This window comes from Anthonomus grandis, chromosome 3, assembly GCF_022605725.1.
Source record: "Anthonomus grandis grandis chromosome 3, icAntGran1.3, whole genome shotgun sequence".
NCBI classification, from domain to species: Eukaryota; Metazoa; Arthropoda; class Insecta; order Coleoptera; family Curculionidae; genus Anthonomus; species Anthonomus grandis.
Genome location: NC_065548.1, coordinates 11047120 through 11067892, shown reverse-complemented (window position 1 = coordinate 11067892; position 20773 = coordinate 11047120). Strand labels below are relative to the sequence as shown.

Genomic DNA, 20773 nt, shown 5'->3' with positions numbered 1-20773 from the left:
GTATCCTAATCGAAAACAGATAAACCAGGATCCGTAGGATACTAGGGATGAGTAATTTCCTATAGCAGAAAAAAAGTTCTATTTTAGTAAATTTTATCATGTCACGTTGCTGAAATATTAAACTTGCCTTGGGGCGCATTTTATAATGAATCGCTCGGCCATGGATTGTTCCATAATATATAATTACGATCTTTGCAATTATGTTTGCGCGGACACGTGACCTTTAAACGATTTCGAAGAAATGGGAAAGGGTTTTAATTAGTTAATGCTGTTTATAATGAAAATGCGGATTTTTTCGATTTTTGGCATGAGCTTTTTACTTTCTTCAGCGAACTAGAGTTAACCGTTAATTTCCTATAAACTGAAAAAATATAACTAAAGAAATTTTATATGTTAATATTTTCAGGATAAAATTAAATAATGTGCTTGGCATAGCGCACCACGCCCATGTTCGTGTTTATTCGTTATAAACTCAATAACTTCCTATAAGAATTTATTTAGACCCAGTATATAATGGAAATTCAGCATAAGTCTATCTCACTGGGTAATGATCAGCAATGCGCCTGAAGGATATCCTATTGGCTAGTCATCCCTATCATTTTTTATTCCAAGGATTATCAATTGTTCAAGGTTTGTTCAATTAACAACAACTTTTAAGGCATGCGCAGATCACTCATAATTTTACAGTGAGATAGACTTATGCGTTATAACGAGATCTGCTAATATACCCATCTCTCTATATTGGCTTCAATTCTATACCAGCGACGTTACCAGCTTTTAATAGCTGATGTACCGACCTGACCAACAAAGGTCCTGAGTGCGGTACCTAAAAAGAAATTTGTCATGCCGGTATAGGGTCAACAACCAAACATTAAGTAAGTTCATGATCCCCATTTTCAGGGTTTTCGAAATTAGGCCTAGTTTTTTCATACAATTTTATTTAAAAATATTTTTTTAAATTTTTAAAAAAATTTATGCATTTGACAATGGTATGGAAAAATTGCACCTAATTTCAGAAAAACCAACAACTCACGAACATGGGGATCCTGAACTTACTTAATATTTTACCATATACTGGCATGGCAAATTTCTTTCTTGGGTGTCGCACCCAAGGCCTTAGTTGGCCGGGTCGATATATAAACTTAATGTTATATATCCTATTAATGTATTTTTATAACAAGAAAATTCAAAGAATTACAATTAATTCATGTTTTTTTAAGTTTGGCTTTTGTTCAAAAGATCCATTAGAAAAGTTATTTAAAAAAAGCATAGAAATGTAACTTTAATAAAGAAAGACAGATCTTAAAGTAACATTTTGGGCTTTCAATGATGGTTTATAAATTCCAATTTTATTAAACTTGTGTAAGTGATTATAGGATAAAAATGATATTTATAGCGAGTTTTCCTTTAAAAATCGATGATTGGACTAAGATTTATACTTCTCTGCTGAAGATCTCAGATTTTGCCTTACTGACTTGCAGATGTCCTTCTTCAGGACGGTTGTCAGTTAAAAGATAATTGTCTTCTCTCTCAGACACTTTATCATATAATTATCCATTCAATCATTCGCAGTGCTTGGATCAGTCCACGTTCTTGCTCCCTGCGATACATAACCCTTGCATTTAAGTTTGAATAAATTCTAGGAGGTGTGGATCAGTGGACAAAATTAAAAAAACAGATCTATAAAACAAAAACACGTTAAATGTTTTTGCCTAATAGAGTGTTTGATGTTTGGAATTCGTTACCCGTAGATGTCATAACTGCTCCTTCTGTAAACTGTTTTAAGAATCGTCTGGATAAATTGGACATGTTTAGTGTTTACATTTAAAAGCTGACATTTGAAGATTTATCGAAATATATTGTAATGCCTACAAAATGTAAATTCTTGGCTTTTGTCTTATAAAATAATAATAATAATAATAATAATAATAATAATAATAATAACACTTTTTATAGTCTTACTATTCTACTGATTCTTTAACCTTTAAGTAATTTGTCCTCTATAAGTCTGTTTCAGTTTTTTGAACCTTTGTGGGTCATTAGTTTTGCTTGTTTCTTTTCAAAACCTTCTTAAAATAATTAATCTGTTTTCAACTCACTCTTCATGGCCTTGATCAGCTCTTACTTCTGCATTCGGCCTTTTGTCCTTTTGTCCTTCTCTTTGTTTCGTTTCTCTTGTTTGGATTCTCATTCTTTTTACTCGTTTCACTGTTTTTCCTGTCACTATTGTTATTTTCTCCTTTTTTTTGTTCTTCGAACTTTTTTACAGTGATTTCATAAACGTTGCTTCTGGTTGAAGACATACAAAAGCTTAGTTAGAAAGATTGGTCTTAGCAACAAACTTTTCTATTATCAACTTCTTATCAGTATATTAAAATTAGCGTTCTGTTGCCATTAGAAAGAGAGAGAAAGAAAATGTGCTATATTACGTAAGACAACAAAATCTTGTGTACAAGCATCCTAAAAACTAAAAAATTCCAAATTCACTTAATTTTTATCACTTAAATTTCAAATTTCAAACAAACATAACATCTAAAACACTTTACCATAAAATTTACACACATTACCAAAATTAATCATAACAGAACAGATTGAGAAAAAAAAAGCATCTTTTTGATAAATTTCATTAATAAATAAGTAAAGCTGTCAATAAAACAGAATTTAGAAGAAGTAAATTAAATTATTTAACAGGAAACAAAACTAAAACACTAAAATGATGTCAGAGCACAGGTTAAAAGGTATCATTAAAAAAATCGTCAAGGCTATAATATGCCCTGGATAATAAAAGTGATTTTAATTCCTTTTTGAATCTCTTAACTTCTAAAATTTGTCTGATACATAGAGGAACATGGTTGTAAATTTTTAAATAAACATTCTCTTTTTTATCCTAAATGATGTTATGTTTTTTTTTAATTAACAGATTAGTTTGACAGATGGCGTATAAAAAGTAATTCTAGATAGCAGCCTTACTGTCCTGTAGGTATTCATCTTAATAAATTATTGTTACTTAAAAGCTAATTGTCTCAAGCTTCTTACTGCATATATGAAGTAAGGAGCTTTTTCCTTCATGCGATTCACAATCTGAACCAAGATTATTTAAAAAAATTGAGACCTTCTCTGACTTGGACCCTTTTTACAGTTCGAAAAGTATCTTGACTAAAAGTGGCTAACTTCTTTTCCCTTCAAAGCCTCTTTCCTTCTTACATAGTACGACTAATGCACTTACTGTAAAGGAAATTGAATTTCTTTCCAAAATGCTTTAACCTCTCTAATCGTAGCCTCCCCTTTTGATTTATTTGTAACGAGTTAAATCCAAACAGCAGTCCATACTGCCGCCGACAACATTTAGTAACCCCTTAGTCGAAAAAACAATTATCTTACAGCCCCTCGTTCGCTCTCGCGTTTACGCTTCACGGACTTTTATTTGATTTACATGTTATTATGTGTAATAATTTTCTAGAACTTTTCCACTATAGTAATCGTATAACGTTTTATATGAATGATTCGATTGTCTGGTTTTTGAGTTTAATAATGTATTAGAGTTTTTGTGTTTTAGGAGCTTACGTAAAATATTTAAGTGTTTCTTCAATGTTTGTTTAATCCCCAAGATCTTAAGTCTGTCAAAACAACTTCTTCAATACTTTTACTTTGTGGTTTATACACATTTGTGGGAATTCTTGACTTTGTGGATATGGTGGTGGGCCCGTTTTAGGGATTACAGTACTTTGGAGCAAGGCTTTTGACTGTGTCATGTCACTCTCTTTTTTTTTAGAAAAGTTAAAGCTTTATAATTTCAGTGAAAACAGTATAAAATTGACACAGTCATACCTTGCTGACAAGTATCAGAAAGTGCAGGTGCATAAAGTGTTATCTGCAGAGGCACACCTAGATATTGGGGTATCCCAGCAATCAGTATTGAGCCCCTTCCTATTTCTGATTTTCATCTTAGCTTTGAAGGTGCCAAATTTCTGTTTTTCGCGAATGGTACACCTGTTGGAGTGAGTGGAGAGAGTGTGTTGGGTATAGAGATACATTTAATGACCCGTTGGGAAGCTGTGGAGAAGTGGTCCTGTCTAATTTCTGTTTTCATTAAAGGAAATTAATGGTGACCAATGCGAATCTGTCAGATTTCTTGGTGAAACTGGATTTCAGGTTGATCTGGGAGCCCCAGATTGCGGGCTTGTATAGTGGACTTAGTTCTTTAGTCTTTGCTTTGAAGGGTCTAGTTTCTAGTAGGATGTGTATCTCAGAAAACCTTGAGAATTGCATATTTTGCTATTTTGCACAGTAAAATTAACTACACTGTTTTAGCACCATATTAAAGCTGCAGAGAAGTGCTACGAGGTTCATGTCAGGTCTGAGCTATAGATAAGATTGCAGGATTGTTTTTACACAGTTTTTACTTTCACTGATTAAGAAACATTCCTCTAATCAATTCAAAAATAGAGTAAAATCATTTTTAATAAATAATATAGTCTTCCAAACGAACCCTGTCAAACCCCATTAGCCCTTTCTTTTATTTGTCTTATTATGATAACTGGGTCTATAATTGATCGTCTCTTTGTGAAGCCCTGTTGTTTTTCCAATGACATAAATTAAAAAAAAATTTGGTTAAATTTCATGTCAGAGTATTTTGAGAAATTTTGTCAAATCTAAAAAGCAGGTTTCTATGTCAGAGAGTTTTCTTATCAGATAATTTGGTTAAAATTCTATATGGAAAAATACAACTAATGTAAGTTTTAAGGCTTCAAACATTTTCCATAATTTCCAGTATACAATTTTCTGAAATTTTAGTTTCTTCGATTTTCTTGGCACCCTCTTCTTTGGACCTGTGTTTTTATTATATTCAAACAAAAAAAAAACTCAAAGTCCAAAATTTACTTTAAAAAATCAAAATGAATTGTTTTTTAATTTTAAAAAGTATGTTTAAACATTTCAGAAAAAAATAGGGTTTTATCTAAGAAGAAATGAAGTGCGAATTGGATTTGACCCAATTCTTCGCATAATGATCTTTAAGGATCATTATGAAATATTGTCTTTCGTATGCAGAGAGTCAAACTATATGAAAGCAATAACATTCCAAGACGATTTATACCGCAATGGAACTGTAGAAAGAATAATTATTCCAGAAGGTTATTTTAAGACGATTCAGGTCGTAATGGCAAAATGAAAAGGAGCATTTACAAAATGCACTTCTGGTCAATTTTTCTTTATAAAAAACCCATTTGAGACCCAAAAATTACTAACCATCTTAACAAAATGTGATCTCTCATTAGCAGAGACTTCAATACGTAAGAAAAATTAAATTTTAAGATCATTTAGACCATGATAGGGAAACGAAATGCAAAAATGACTTCACTATTGAAAACCTGAGATTATGAAATATTGACAATCATAAAAAAGGTTGTCTTTCTTAGTAAGACTAAAATACCTTTAATGATTTTCATCAAATCTTATCTCTTATATGTAGAGAACCAAACTACATAAAGAAATTTACATTCCAAGATCATTGGAGCCATAATGGACAAATTGCAATAGAAACGTCCAAAAAGTGTAATTTTTGTCTATTTTCTATCACAAATACTATTTTCAGGTTCAGGAATATTTGACGATCCTCATGAAATATTTTCTATTACCTATTCAGAGCTCAACTACTTCAGAGAATTATTATTTCTAAGCCATTTAGAACTTAATGGACAAAGTTGGCTTTCCTTGATCTTAACGATAGAAATATAATATTTTCTTTCATCTACAGAGACTCCAGCGCATTAACCACTTATTGTCCTGGAGACGTACTATATTGATTATGAATGGCCTGCGTAAGATTATCAAAATATTTTCACCAAACGTGCATAAAATAGGCCTCATGTAACATTTTTTTTATCTACTGAGTTTCCCTAAAAACAATAGTTTCCCAACTAATTTTAAGCTCACGCCACTATAGAATAAAATTCAAATTTGGCGCCTTATTAAACCGTTTCAGTTTAGTTTTACTCCACGACATCGAGAGGTCACTATTGTCGTCAGCTCTCTCTGTTGCATGGTACATTGGGGTCAGGAAGCTATATGAGCCGCTCAGGAGCAGAGTGGCCCAAGTGCAAAAAAGGAGTTTTGAGATAATTGACATTAAATTTTTTTATAAAAAGTCAAACGGAAATTTGTATCGTAAAAGATTTATTTATTATAAGTTTACAACTTCAATAATAATAATATGGCACATAACATTATATTGGAACAAAATAATTTCAAAAAACATTGTTTTTCTGTAAAAAAAACCAGTTGGGCCACTCTGCCCTTTAAAATTATTTAAAAAAAAAAACAAATTATAGCACTTGAGCCTCAACGTCTTGTTCTTGTGTCGCAATATCTTCATCAACAACATTCTTACTGGTTGTCAAATTATTATAAAATTCATGGGCGATTGGGGGTATATAGCACAGAAGTCCTTGAAGGTCTTTATTCTTCAATTTTTCGATAGGTCGGCCTCTGGGATACAAAACATCTAACTGGAAGGCATCCTGTCTCATCTGTTGAAGCTCTGTGCGTTTTTTAGTGACATTCACATTGTAGAAAAGAGCGGCATCATTATTAGAATATTTGAAATAAATATTAAAAGGTTCCTCGGATTTAAACTTTAGCCACTGAATTTTTAGCCATTCGACTTTTACATTTTCTTCTCCTTTTTTTCGATTGTTTAAAAGTTTTTCCAAATTCACTGTACTTCTAAAGTCGCCACTTGTCATCTTTACTACTTTAAATTTATTGGTCTTTTTGGCACTTAAAATTACTTTAATCCAATCATCTGGCAAAAAATATCTTGGAAGTAGCGTTTTTGCTTTTCAACCATGCCAAAATCTTGGTCACATGGCAAGTAGGAATGGCCGGACACAAGAAATTTGTGATCGATCAATTTTGGACTGAAGTTATCAGAATGTACAAGTCATGTACGCACAAATTGCAGCCATTTTTATGTTTCTATTCTGGTCTCCGCACTGGTCGCTGCACATAATTAAATTGGGAGTTTGTACATAATTTTTGACATGAGCCTATTTCTTGAGGTCCACGTGATGCAATTCCCTCATGCCAGAGGTACATGTGTGCCTGGTTTGTAGTTAGGTTATGGATACCTAAACGATATGTCCATAACTGCCTCTTGTAGTAGGCTACCCCTGTAGAAATATTAGGCGTAGGTAATGTCTTCATAAGATCAAATGCAATGGTGGTTGTGGAATTTGGATCTTGTTTTGGATCTTCTCGCATTCCATTTCGAGCTACTTCTGCCTCGCGTAAATGAAGTTCTTTTTCCATTTCCACTTTTCTTTTATCTTCGCCAGTTAAACTATTTATTTTTACCTTCATAGAATCACATTTTTGGCACGTGTCATTTGCAGGATACCGGAAATGAAGATTAAACTCTTCGTTAAAAATTTTTGAAAACACAAATTTTGACACTTTCTGTTCACACTTATCACTTTGTAAATACAAGTTGTATAATTTGCTTATGTTTAAATCTGGTGAAAGATATTCCCGGTTTGGATTTTTAACCCTGCTGTAGTGCGATTTATACTTGGCAAATTTGTTGACAAAATGTTTAACATTATCAATATCCACCTGATTAGTTTTGTTTTTGGGGGGATGCTTACCTCTTCTATCTATAGGCGGTGTAGTATGCTCGCCACCCCTCGTTTTATTAATTAGAGCTCTGGTCAAGCGACCATCCGAAACCCTCAAAGCATTTTAAAAAAAAAGTTTACAGACAATAACTTCATCTCCAGTTTCTTTGGGCAGTTTATAAATACGTGTCTTACTACGTCTGTTTGGATCTTGAGAATGCGTGAAACGACCCTTATTAGATACTGTTACTTGGCTATTGATATAAGATGTCTGTAAATTGAAGTTTGATAAACTGTAAAAATTCTCGAAGATGTGTTTTCTCTCTTGGATACTTAGTAACAAGTGGCATTGTCTGGAACAATTGCATTCTCCGTTAAAAAAAGTTTTTTCTGCAACTTCGTTTCCCCTGTAGTTAAGATAAGATTTTCCAGAGTTTCTTGCAACTTTACTTTTTTGCCTTTTCCAACCTTCATGTTTTGTCTTTCTTTTTCTACCTTTTTTTCCTCCACGATGTTGGCATTAGGTGCAATGTTCTGAATCGACTCTCCAAAATCACTTTCGGACTCGTCATCCGTTGGCGGGTGAAAATCCGAACCAGAGTCTATATCAAATTCACTGGGTTCAGTATTTACCAACAATGCTGCTTCCAGGTATAGCTGGAAGGGCAAAAAAGGGAAGAAATGCAGAAACTCTCTTAAAGTTTATAGAAATAAAGATTATACTAAAAAAAAAAAACTGGTGGCCACATGCACGCAATGGTATACGTGTCTGTTTATGTTACTTGTACAGTATAGGAGACCTTGTGTAATTATTATTTTACTAGGTACTAATTATTTGTTTCAGAAGGATGCATCCTTAGTAACCCAAAAATACATGTTAAGCTTGAAATTATAGCGTGGTTGCGTCATGCCCCTAAAACGCTGAAACGAGAAAAATAAATATTATGACCATGTAAAATGTTAATATAAAAATAATTTTTTCCCAAAATATATCCCTTTGTATTATAGTTTTTCTACCATTCCTTTTAGATCCTATAAATATTTGAAAAATCTAAATATATTTATACATCTACTGGACGGCCAATAAGTCCCCCGTACGTTTATAGTTCTATCCAGAGAACGTCTATGTGATTAACTCGGGTTGATCCCATTTGTCAGGCCCATACTGTTCTAAAAGCACGTTCTTTGGATGACCCATAGACTGCATGGGATGTACTATGACCGACTTATGCCGACTTGAAATTACGTAAGAAAAATTAAATCGTAGGATAATTTACACCGTAATGGAAAAATGAAATTCAGTAGAAATTCAAAAAATATATTCACTAATTTTTTGCTGTAAAAACCAACCTAAGCATGTATCGTAATGAAAAGATTCTGTAGAGTATTCAACTACGTAGAAAACTCAACATTCCAAGGCATTTCTAATAATAAAATAGAAATCTAAAATGCGATAGAGACTCAAAAGTGGACTTACTACCCATTTTTCCACACAAACTCCTTTTAGAATCTCAGGATTCTTAGACGACTATAATAAAATGTTGACTCTGATTTGTAGTCAGTCTAATTACTTAACAAAATAAACATTTCATTGCGATTAAGACGGTAATTGAGTAATGAAATTCGGTAAAAACTCAAAAATGTAGTCACCTATTTCGCCATGAATCTATTTCACACCCCTGAATCCGATAAGAGTTGTCTATCGACTGTAGAATATTCACTACGTAGGAAAACTAATATACTAAAGCAGTTCAAAGGATAATTGAAATGTGAAATATGGTAGAAACCTAAAAAGAGGACTTTGGACCTATTTTTTCCACACAAAACCCCATCAGAGATCCAGAATTCTTAAACGATTGTAATAAAATATCTCTCGTCTGTTATCAGCCTAATAAAGTAAGCAATTAAATATTTCACTATAAGATTAATACTTGAGTAATAAATTGCGGTAAAAACTCAAAAAATGAGTCATCTACTTTTCGCCATGAATAAATTTCAGATCCGGTATCTGATTAAGAGTTGTTCATCGTCTATAGACTATCTAACTTCCTAGGAAAATTTACATTTCAAGGAAGTTCAAAAGGTAATTGAAATATGAAATGCAATAGAAACCCAAGAAGCTTCGACCTAGTTTTACACACAAACCCCCATCAGAGAACCAGGATTCTTGGACGATTATAACAAATATTAAAATAAATAAAATTTATAAAAATAAAAATAAATAAATAAAATCTCGCCTGTAGTAAGGCTAATTATGCAATCGAATAAACATTTCATTGCGATTAAGACCGTAATTAAATAATGAAATGAGAACCTTTGGCTTAAAAGAACCAATACGAAATCACTAATAAATTTTATTATCTCTTTAAAAAGAAAAAGTTTTCAAATATGTTCAACAAAGTTTAGTCTTGACTAAATAGAACACGAGTACTTTCAGATAACAAATATTTCCATAATCAAAAATCTCACATAAATACTCCAAAAATATAGCTTTCCCATCTGCCTCGAAGTTTACAAGCAATCTCAATGTAAAAGGTATATATCTTGGCGCCGAGTGTAATCCTCAATATTGGATTAAAAATAATACACTGTTTATTTTCGCTCGTATTTATAGTTTCCATAAAACCAAAAATTCTTTTGTACAAGGTAGTTAAATCCGTATGTAAGTTTAATTTTGTTATCTTTATTACATGCGGAGAAGCGGCAAAAAGTGAAAATAGTTGTGGAAACGTTCGGAATAAGTAATTGCTTTATTTTGAGGTTTGACGCAAAACGTTTTACACCTTTGAGATATAAAACTGAAAATCTGTTTAAAAAAGTAAAAATTATTCTCTTCAAATTTCTCATTCTACCAGCGTAAAGCATATTATGGTCAGTATTATTAATTTATTAATTATTATCCAGACCTTGTTACCAAATAATGCGGGTCTAAATTAGATAAACCAGCTTTAATACCCGCTCGATAATTTAATTAAGGAGGGAATAAAAATCAATAAAACACTTACAGTAATTTAACATCGTTTATTTACGTATGACCAACTAGGCATGAAAATATAATTTACTTAAACTGAAACAAGTAATTTTATCCTTTTCAAGGATACAGCCCTAAATTAAATAACCAGAATAATAGATTAGCCGAATTATCACAAAAGATTGCCATATCACATCATATATTTATCCTTTCCGTTTTAATCCCTTCTTCTTAATTAATATCACATTCCAAATAAAAATTTTGAAAGCACAACTTTTGTATTTTATACAAAAGTTTGTGTATTTACATAACATCCCTAATTGCTAATTATTAATAAATAAATTACTCATTTTCGACTTATAAGTTGAACCATGAATATATTATAAATTTATCATAAATAATTGTAACTGTGTTGTATAGAGCATAACCGTGAATTTGCCACGTCAAAAAGTGCATACTCCGAATATACCGGAGGATGTGGATATAATCGATTATCTGGTAGGCAGCTAAGGCTGATAAAAATACCATAAGAAGAAATAAAAGGAAACATTGATTTTGTATATTAAACATCTTCACTTTAAAGCACATTTTACTTTCCAGATTTTTTATAGATGGCATTTTATGTCAGCTAATTTGTTTGCCAGAAGACATCTAACGACTCAGGACTTTAAGTAATGGAACTCAGAAACTTACAATAAATAATTAGAGCCTAGAAAAATCAATTTCTGATCATTTAATAAAATAATTGGAAGATCTCAATACAATATACTAAAACATGATTATTCATATTCTTGAGGCAGAGAATAATTCTTGCTACTCTAAAATCAAGGTCAGCAGTAAATTCCAGATGACTGACTATTTGTGTGGCTCGAGTGTTTTAATCCACACCTAAAACGACACATTGGTGTCAAGTATGGGGTGTACATCGGACGTCAGTCAACTGCACATTGGTGAAAAATAAATAATTGAATAACAGAAATAAATTGGACTATTAGTGCGTGAAAATTGCATAGCTGGTAGAATTTGAAAGATACTGAGCTGAAAAGGAAACACTGATTTTGCATTAAAGCAACTTCTACTTTCCAGATTTTTTTATTATTTGAAAACAACAGGAATAAAAAAATACAGTAAGAAATCAATCAGACCTACAGTTTCTTTCATTAGCAGACTTACTTTAGATCTCATTGCTACTATTTACATGGAGTCATGAGAAGGATTCTGGCAACAAGATGCGGATGGAGATATAACCCAAGAAACCAATTTTACTGGAATTTGAGACAACATATTCTTAACATATCGTGTGATTTCTCAAATGTCTCTGCAGATGATTACCTACAAAGAAGATTCTTGTTGATACTCTTTATTTAAAAAATCTAAAAGAAAAGAGCTCGGTCATGATAGATGAGGATGGAGAATCAATTTTCTCAGACTTCAAAGCTAAGATGTGACTGAGATAAAATAGTGGTAGTAATGAGAATTGATTGATAAAGGATAACACTTCTGTATAGTTGATACAAGAAAAATATGCAATTTTAAAAGTTTTACGTTAGCAACATCTCTTTTATGAGAGCACCACAGCATATAGGACTAAAGGATGCTATTACTGCTGAAGATATCTTTAATACAGAAGATTCTGTATATGTAATATATAAGAGATGCTCCGACAATAAAATTTTAAAGAAAATATCTTTATATTCACTCTCAGTAGATATTACCAAAATCAAGAAACAAATATTACTGCGATTCACAAGCAGACAATTATCGGAAAAGTCAATTGTTTCTGTATTAAAATATGGTCTTTGCAATTTGGATACTTAAGAAGTCTTGAAATTTATCGGACAATAATCCTAGAAATACTAAATTTAATAAGAAATTAAATGAAAAGTCTACTGCTCCTCGTCGTTTCAAATGACACAATAGTGCAAGAATAAACTTTGTAACTGTTCATCAAAAGAGTGTCAAACTTTTAGAAGATATGGTCATTTGGTATACCAGAACTCTTAAAGTTAATCGACTATCTAATCCAAACTATCGGAGTCAAGAGTCAATCAGTTTTTGATTAAAATATGCTGATGATGCTCCTTTCTAGGTTTGATAAGAATTTGATGATCAGGATTTAATAGAGAATCTTGATTCCGTGATCCCTTTGATCCCTATCCCCATATATCCCCATGAATTATACTAATAACCCATTAAATAGTAATAAAATAAACTCGAACACGGCGAAACACGTGTAATCCTTTGACTTTAATTTAATAAATTTGAGACTTGTGACTTATTTTGTGGGTTTATTTGATTACTATTTATTATAAGCTGGTCTTTTTAAGAAAAGATGGACTATTTCTTGAAATAATAATCCATGTTCTAACATATGCCATTTTCTAGAAAAGAAGGTTGTCGAGTTACTACATCAGTCAAATCTAGTTATTAAGTGGATTGAAATTTGATGGACCAGAATTAATGGATGGGAATGACTGTCATCAGTATTTCTTTCAGGTTCCCTAATTAAAGCTCGGACACAAAAAATTCTAACCCAGATACGAAAGTTCCGACCTGATATGTACTGAAAGTCTCCGCTACTACTCTTAGATACTAGAGTATCCCATATTTTAGCACGCGATCCTATGTTAATTAATAGCGGTAAAATAATGCGATCTATGAGATTATACAATCGCATAGACCGCATAAATTAGTTTAGATTAATTGAATTTAAGTAACTAATTAATTAAATAATTTTGCACAATCACATGAATCACTTTAGTGCAGGTTATGCTTATTCCACTAAAATAAAAACTATACTTAACATCCATACGGTTTGTCTGCAATCGCTCTACCCGAATACTTGTCATTCATGCGTTTTATCTGAGACCGCTTTCTCGAGGTTATAAAAATCAATTCAATTGGCGTTTTGGCCGGACCCTTGAATTTGGGTTAGAGTAATTTGTTGCTTGAATTTCTAACTGTTAGGGCAAAAATCGTATTTTTAAAATCAGAAAAAATCCAAGGTTCAACTTATAAGTGTATAGTCCTACGTTTGCCCCTCTGTTACAACTATTCTTCTACGCTATTCGAAACTTTCGAAACTATCTGGATAATTTCCACTCGCCTCTATAATTTTACATTCCATTTCTGTAACAATTTGACATACCTTCAGTTTAACTTCAGCCGCTTCTGCTGGTGGAAATCTTACAACCGTTTTGGCCATGCTGTCGAAAAACGCCGTTACAGGATCATCTCTGCTCTTTGTCATGTCTCTTATTTCCCTTAGAAGGTGCAGAACTGCCGATGAGCTGTCGCAGTATTTTTGATAATTATTCTCCTCTAATCGGGGTTTTTTTGGAGCACTCGCCTCGTCGGACAAATTGCCGTTTTGAGTTTGACTGGTGGTCGGAGTTTCTGAGTCGAATTCGATTTTTACGTCGATTTTTGGGTCTTCCTCTTCTTCGTCTTGGTCTTCGGAAACATCTTCAGGTTTATGTTTGGTTTTACTGAAAATTATTGTTTATTATTTATAGGTTGAGACGTTTCGTCATTTTATAAGACTTTATTAAAATATAAAATAAAACTTTCAGCCCTTAACCATACTGAAATAAAGGTCAAAAGAGAGTCCTATACACAAAAAATTTTAATATACGAAAATCTATGTAAAATGCTTACGGTTTTTCATTCGTAAACTTTTCAAGAAAAGACATGGAATCCATATACTCCCACGAGATCCGCATTCGCTTTCCCATTTTTTGGTCCTTTTTCTTTCTGTGGTAGAGATCTCTTAAGCTTCGCCATCGTACTTTGCAGTCCTTCACTGTAAAAAATTTAAAAATTAAATCGTGATTTTAACTTAATAATATTAAAAACATTTTTATATGATCTCAACACTTTTATCTCAGCAACTTTTTGAAAAACATTCTAGAGTTATATTAGGGTTAATTAATAATCAAATATTTCATTCTCCAAATGAACTAAGAAACGACTTTTTCACTAAATTTTGACGTGAAAATGGCCAATGAATGACCAGCAGTATTAGGATTTAGCAGTAAGTTGGCGCCCCACAATATTATCTTGAAGTTGACAACTTGGCACAACTAATTTTTAGCCTTGTTAAAAGCATACTTGGTGATATGGTGAATATAACTATGATATACCGTAGGCATGATGTCACTATAAAATCGGGTAGAACAATACGGTAGTTTTGTTTTAAATTATATTATTTTTTGACAATGCTCACACAAGTGACAACTAAAGAGGTACAATTAAAGAGGGGACAATTAATTGTATATCAGGACATAACGGCAAGAAGGACGCGTCTAGCAGTTGCGGCTCATCAACATCGAGTCCACCTGCCTACCCCAAGGACGTCGCTCTATCGGGACTCATTCATCTGGAGAACATCTTCTTTGTGGAACGGGCTTCCATCTCACATATTTCCCGACGCATACAACCTACAGCGATTCAAGATAAATGCCCACAAATATCTTCGCGCAAGCACCACTCCAAGAGTGACATAGGACTTTCCTCTTGTGCTTGTGTTTACTATAAAAAAAAAAACAACGATACTTTTACGTTTGTAGGATCTTATAATTTATTACTTATTTCCCTGTACTACACCAACCATCTCTTCTCTCTGCAAGGGTCCATATTACTAATCTTCATCATTTCAGACCGGTTTAACAGGCAGCTGGATAATACCGCAATACTACTATCTGAAAAGTTATATCCCTGCAGTTTGGCCAGAAGGTGTTCGTGGGAAAGGCAGTCGAAAGCTTTGCTAAAATCGCAAAATATACTGGATGGATACATTCCATTTTCAAAGGCTTTATGTATTAGGTTGAGAACAGCCGATGTTGTATTAAGGCCGCTTCTGAATCCAAACTGGCCATCAAAAAACAGGTTTTCAGCTTGTTAAAATCCAGGTCCGTACAGCAAGAAACTTCTTAAAAATCTTCGACAGTGTTGGTGGGAGAGACATGGGCCTATAATTTGAAGGATCAACAGTACCTCCCTATGCTAACGGCTCCTATATGTTTTCACGCATATTCTGAATAAAACAGTCAGGGGTCATCTGTGTCATTAACGAAGAAATCGTTGAGTTGATTGGTGGAGGTGGTTCATACTTTTGTGTTGGTATATTTCGCTGTTCATTGATAATATTCCACATACATCTTGTTGGAATTGAGGCATTTCTAATGAAATTATTATTAGATTCTATTCTGGCTCCTCTTATGGATAACTGGTAAGATTTTTCTTCTGAATTGCATTTACTGTGTACTCCGATGGGTATTGATTCAGATATTCTTTTAAACGTTTCAAGATTTTCCTCAATGATTTCAAATAATCATTGAACCAGTTAATAACACGATTCTTGACGTTTAATGTAAGATTTCTGTGAAAAGGCGTTCACTAGGGCCTGCACTAAAACATCCAGAAATATGGAAAATTTGGACTCAACTAAAACTTGATCTTGCATGATAAAATTCCTCACTACTCTCACTGACATATTTTAAAAAATAATGATATTCCTCCCTGACCTGGGTCAGGTGGTAAAACTCCACAAGTTGGCTGAGATGATTAGAGAAACCCGTGTTGTGTAGCGTTATTTGACATAAAATATTTAATAGTTTACGGCTCCTGACCCGACACTTCCTTAAGTTTTGTTTTCCATACTTTCATTCCCAAGACTAACAGAAATGAAGATATTCAAAATCATATAGATTGTAAAGGATGCCAAGTTTATTTTTATTAAAAACACCTCGAATCTGAAAATTTTAGAGTTTTTTTGATTCATTCAGTAGCAATTTGGTCATGGAATTTTTTCAGAGCGCGCCCTATGATGACACACAATCAAAAAGCCTTACTTAAGTCAAAAAACATAACATTTTTGACATCAGTATAACCAACTATTAACTAATTTAATAGTTTTTTTCAGAAATAATTTAAATTTTCACCAGTTTAAACTACTTGTTGCATTTTCAGTAAAATATGATCAAAAAAGCAAAAAATTGTATTATGCCTTCCATTTTCTGAGTTACAGTCCTACATTCTAAAAGGGTCTTAAGAACCTTCAGATCATCACGTCAGAAACTGTTATGTTTACATGGTCACTCACGCAAGAATAAAATTACTGAAGAAACTCAAAAATGAGTGACATTTAACAAATATTGAAGTATATCCTGAAGAAGTTTCATCATCGTCTAAACTCAGATTTTTCGTTATCAGTAATCGAGGTGCTGACAAGCATGGAGAAGGTAGAAAACTATTTCAAAATCCTTGAAAATGCGTAAAAATATTTTTAATTTCTGGAAAATGTAAAAAATTACGTCAAATGCCTGGAAGACATAAAAAATTACTCTAAATTCTTTAAAAAAGCGTAAAATTATTTCTGATGCCTGGAAAACGTAAAAACTTCGTCAAGTGCCTGGAAGAAACAAAAAATTATTCCAAAATCGTATTAAAAACGTGTTAAATTATTTGAAATATGTAAAGAAATATATCAAATGCCTGGAAGACAAAGAAAATTGCCCGTAAATATTTAGACATGCCTAAAATTATTATAAAATAATTACGTTAAATGCCTGGATGACGTAGAGAATAACTCCAAAATCCTTGAAATACATAAAATTATTTCCGATTTCTGAAAAACGAAAATAAAATTGTCAAATGCATCTTCCAGGCATTCTAAATTACTGCAAAAACCTTGAACACGCGTAAAATTATTTCTGAATTCTTAAAAACATATAAAGTTACGTTAAATACTTGGAGATACAAGTCATAAAAAAACTACTTCAAATTCCTTAAAAATACATACAATTGTTTCAGATTCGTGAAAAACGTAAAAAGTTACTTTAAATGCCTGTAAGTAACTTAGTCCAAGATCTTTAAAAACGTGTAAAATTATTTCCGATTTCCTTCGAAAACGTAAGAAGTTACGTCAAATAGCTAGAATAAAGCTAAAAATCATTTCAAATGAATCCAAGCAACTCGTAGAAGACATTAAATACCACGAACAAAAATTACCTAACACCTAACATGACTGAAATGGATGAACATGAACTGAAAGAAAACTGAAAATGTGGAACAACAATTTTGACTGTGTTTTGTCAAGAGAACTGAGGCTTGTCAATTCCCAAACGGCACACACCTTCCAATGGATATCCTGCATTGGTCCAGACTAGGTCAAAATATTCATAGATTAATTATGAACATCTTCTGGATCATCTTTATCTAATGGAGTTTCAGTTGGCCTTGAGTCCAATGAGAAAATTTTTTTGAGAAGCTATGGGACTCATACTTTTACAGGTACATCAGACATCCATTAGTGGTCAAAAAAAGTGTCGACCAGTAATGGATAAGATTTTGATGAATATGTATAACGTATCATGGGTTTAGGAAATTCTTAACCTTACGGCTTAAAAAATTAGAAACCATTTGACCAATACCAATGACTACTGAAAATCCATTCAGAGGTTCATATTTTCTTACAAAATGTATAGGATATACTATGGATTTAGTTAAACTTCAAACCCAAGGATTGAAAAAAAAGTCAAAAGCTATTGGACGAATAGAAATGAGAGGCATTGAAAACTGTATTTATACCGTTTTATGGATTTACAGTTTTTGAGTTATGGTCATTTTGTGGATCATGTTCCTCAAAAAAATATTTTTTTTAATTCTTTGTAATTATTTTGAAAAACGCTAAAATAGGTATCCAATCAATTTAATTGAGGAATATGTGTATTAATTTTCAAAACTGTATTTTTAGTGGTTTTTGTGTTATGGTCATTTTGCAAATTGTCATTTAAATATAATCATGTTCTTCAAAAAAAAATTTTTTTTAATTCTTTGCAATTATTTTAAAAAACGCTTAAATAGGTGTCCAATTAATTTAATTGAGGAATATGTGTGTTAATTTTCAAAACTGTATTTTAAGTGGTTTTTGAGTTATGGTTATTTTGTGGATTTTTATTAAAAAATAGTCATATTCCTCAATAATTTTTTTTTTCAATTCTTTGTAATATTTTTGAAAAACCCGAAATAGGTGTCCAATTAATTTAATTGACAAATATGTGTGTTAATTTTCAAAACTGTACTTTAAGTGGTTTTTGAGTTATGGTCATTTCGTGAATATTCATTAAAAAAAATCATGTTCCTCAAAAAAATATTTTTTTTCAAATCTTTGCAATTATTTTGAAAAACGCTGAATCAGGTGTCCAATCAATTTAATTGAGGAATATGTGTATTAATTTTCAAAACTGTATTTTAAGTGGTTTTTGAGTTATTTAAATTGTTTATCTCTTGGCTTTAACTAAATAAAGTCATTGATCAAACAATAATAAAAAGACTATTGGACTTTGGTCCATTCTTATGAATGCCTTTAAAATGAGAACCAAGGTAGTACAGGTTAATGGACCGTTTTGCAACTATATGGACGTCCAGTGGAATTTCTGGCACCGAATTTTATTTTATTATTGGACCTCCATATCTATTTTTTTATTTTGTAATTATTTAAATGTCTTATGTATGAGGAAAAGGTACTATCGATAGAACTTGGTATTTTACATATCTCTTTCCATCAACAAATTATCTATTCAGTGGAAAATTTTATTTAATGGTCCAATGGCCGGCAAAGTTTCTGACATTTGTATAATCCTATGGACCTGCATTAGTTTTTTTCAAGAAACTAAATGGCCATTGGACATACATATTTTAAAAAAGAGGAAACCTTTGGATGTTCATTGGATAGATTTCTCTTGTCTGGGTTATGCATGCCAATATGATAAATTGGATTGCTGTCCATGTACGCTTTTGGTTAATTTAATCATTGTTTGTAGTATATAAGTTCAAACTAAATATCGGATGGACACCATCTTGGACAAAAAAATCAATAAAGAGATTTCTAGAGATACAACCGTTCAAAGGTACTTCAAGACTAAATATCTATTGCCAAATATCTATTGCCAAATATATATTGCCTAAGTAATAATTGCCAAATATTGGGAAAAAAATGTTTAAAAAAATACTTTCATTTTGATGTTAAAACTGCAGGAACTGTATTGAATCAGAAAAGCTATATTTTGTCAAAATGGCGTGTATCCGCCATTTTGAAATATGTTACTCACTCTAGGCCACGCCCAAATTAAAGAAAATAGAGTTAAAGGAGTGGGAAGAGCTTCCACACTCTGACCATATACCTAGTTTATATTATCTACACATGCGCAATGCAATAACTTAATCTACTAATAAATATCGATACAAAACACCCCGTCTTACTAATACTCACCGGTCTTTCCCACTATCGACGATATCGCCAGCCATACATCGTCTCGCACGTTAAAATCCTTATAAAACTTATGATTCGAGTCGTATATAACTTCATTTCCCGACACGAGTTCGATCAGTTTTTCGTCTAATTCACGTGTAAACCTGCACAAACCCTTAGCTTGTTTAGGCGACATTAAAAACGATCGATCGATCGCGACATCAAAGTTATTTTTCGCTAAAAAAAAAAAGAAAAGTAAAACGAAACGCGGCGAAATTTCGTCGTTCTGGCGGGCAACAAGGACTGTCTGGGTTCAACGCTGCGCATATTGTGAGCGGATCGGAGACCTACTATGAAATTCACCGACCGGTATGATCTTGGTGTTACGATATCAAGGACAAACTAATACAAACAAGAAATTGATTTTTTTATAACAAATCTTCCTATTTTTTATAGAAATATAGAAAAGGCATACAGGGGATTGCGCTAGGGATGATGGGACATATGGAGAAGAGTGCCATCGATAAACGTCTTCAGCCTTTTAGATATAAGGAGACTGAAAGCAAATTTTTGATCAGGGTTACTATCATATATTGAGCACGGGTTTTCAATAATTTGCAATAGCAATAACAAAGAAAAAGGAATTTTATAAAACCTATATAAGGCTTCACCATATCATGTCAATATGTAGCATCGATTGTTCCGTCCCGGCCTCGTCAAACTAAGCATAATGTCACACTCAATGCTCAACGCTTAAATAAGCATGTACTATTGCAATAAGAAGTTCAGAATTTGATTTGTATTCCAAACATAGCGTCCAATTTTCTACATACTTTAGCTCTTGGTTCAGAATAACAGTCGTGTTCTAAACCAACAATCATTTTTTTTATACAAATAGTTTTTCTACAAGAGAAAGCTCCATTTGCTTTAGTGAAA

At 32.4% G+C, this 20773-nt stretch overlaps 1 protein-coding gene across 1 annotated transcript; it reads right to left on the bottom strand.

The window, feature by feature from the left end:
• Positions 1–10619: 10619 nt before the first annotated feature.
• On the bottom strand, positions 10620–20153 carry LOC126733693 (transcription factor Adf-1-like). Its single transcript, XM_050437063.1, has 3 exons — positions 19859–20153; positions 14242–14386; positions 10620–14072 (listed from the first exon to the last, which is right to left on the bottom strand). Exons 1-3 carry the CDS (start codon positions 20031–20033, stop codon positions 13649–13651), a joined length of 744 nt encoding a protein of 247 aa, XP_050293020.1. The 5' UTR covers positions 20034–20153; the 3' UTR covers positions 10620–13648.
• Between the last annotated feature and the right edge of the window lie 620 nt (positions 20154–20773).

Coding starts and splice junctions, on each gene's coding strand:
- LOC126733693 (XM_050437063.1), bottom strand. CDS start 20,033: ATGTCGCCTAAACAAGCTAAGGGTTTGTGCAGGTTTACACGTGAATTA. Junction 14,387..19,858: donor GTCGATAGTGGGAAAGACCG/GTGAGTATTAGT, acceptor AATTTTTTACAG/TGAAGGACTGCAAAGTACGA. Junction 14,073..14,241: donor AAGTTTACGAATGAAAAACC/GTAAGCATTTTA, acceptor AATAATTTTCAG/TAAAACCAAACATAAACCTG.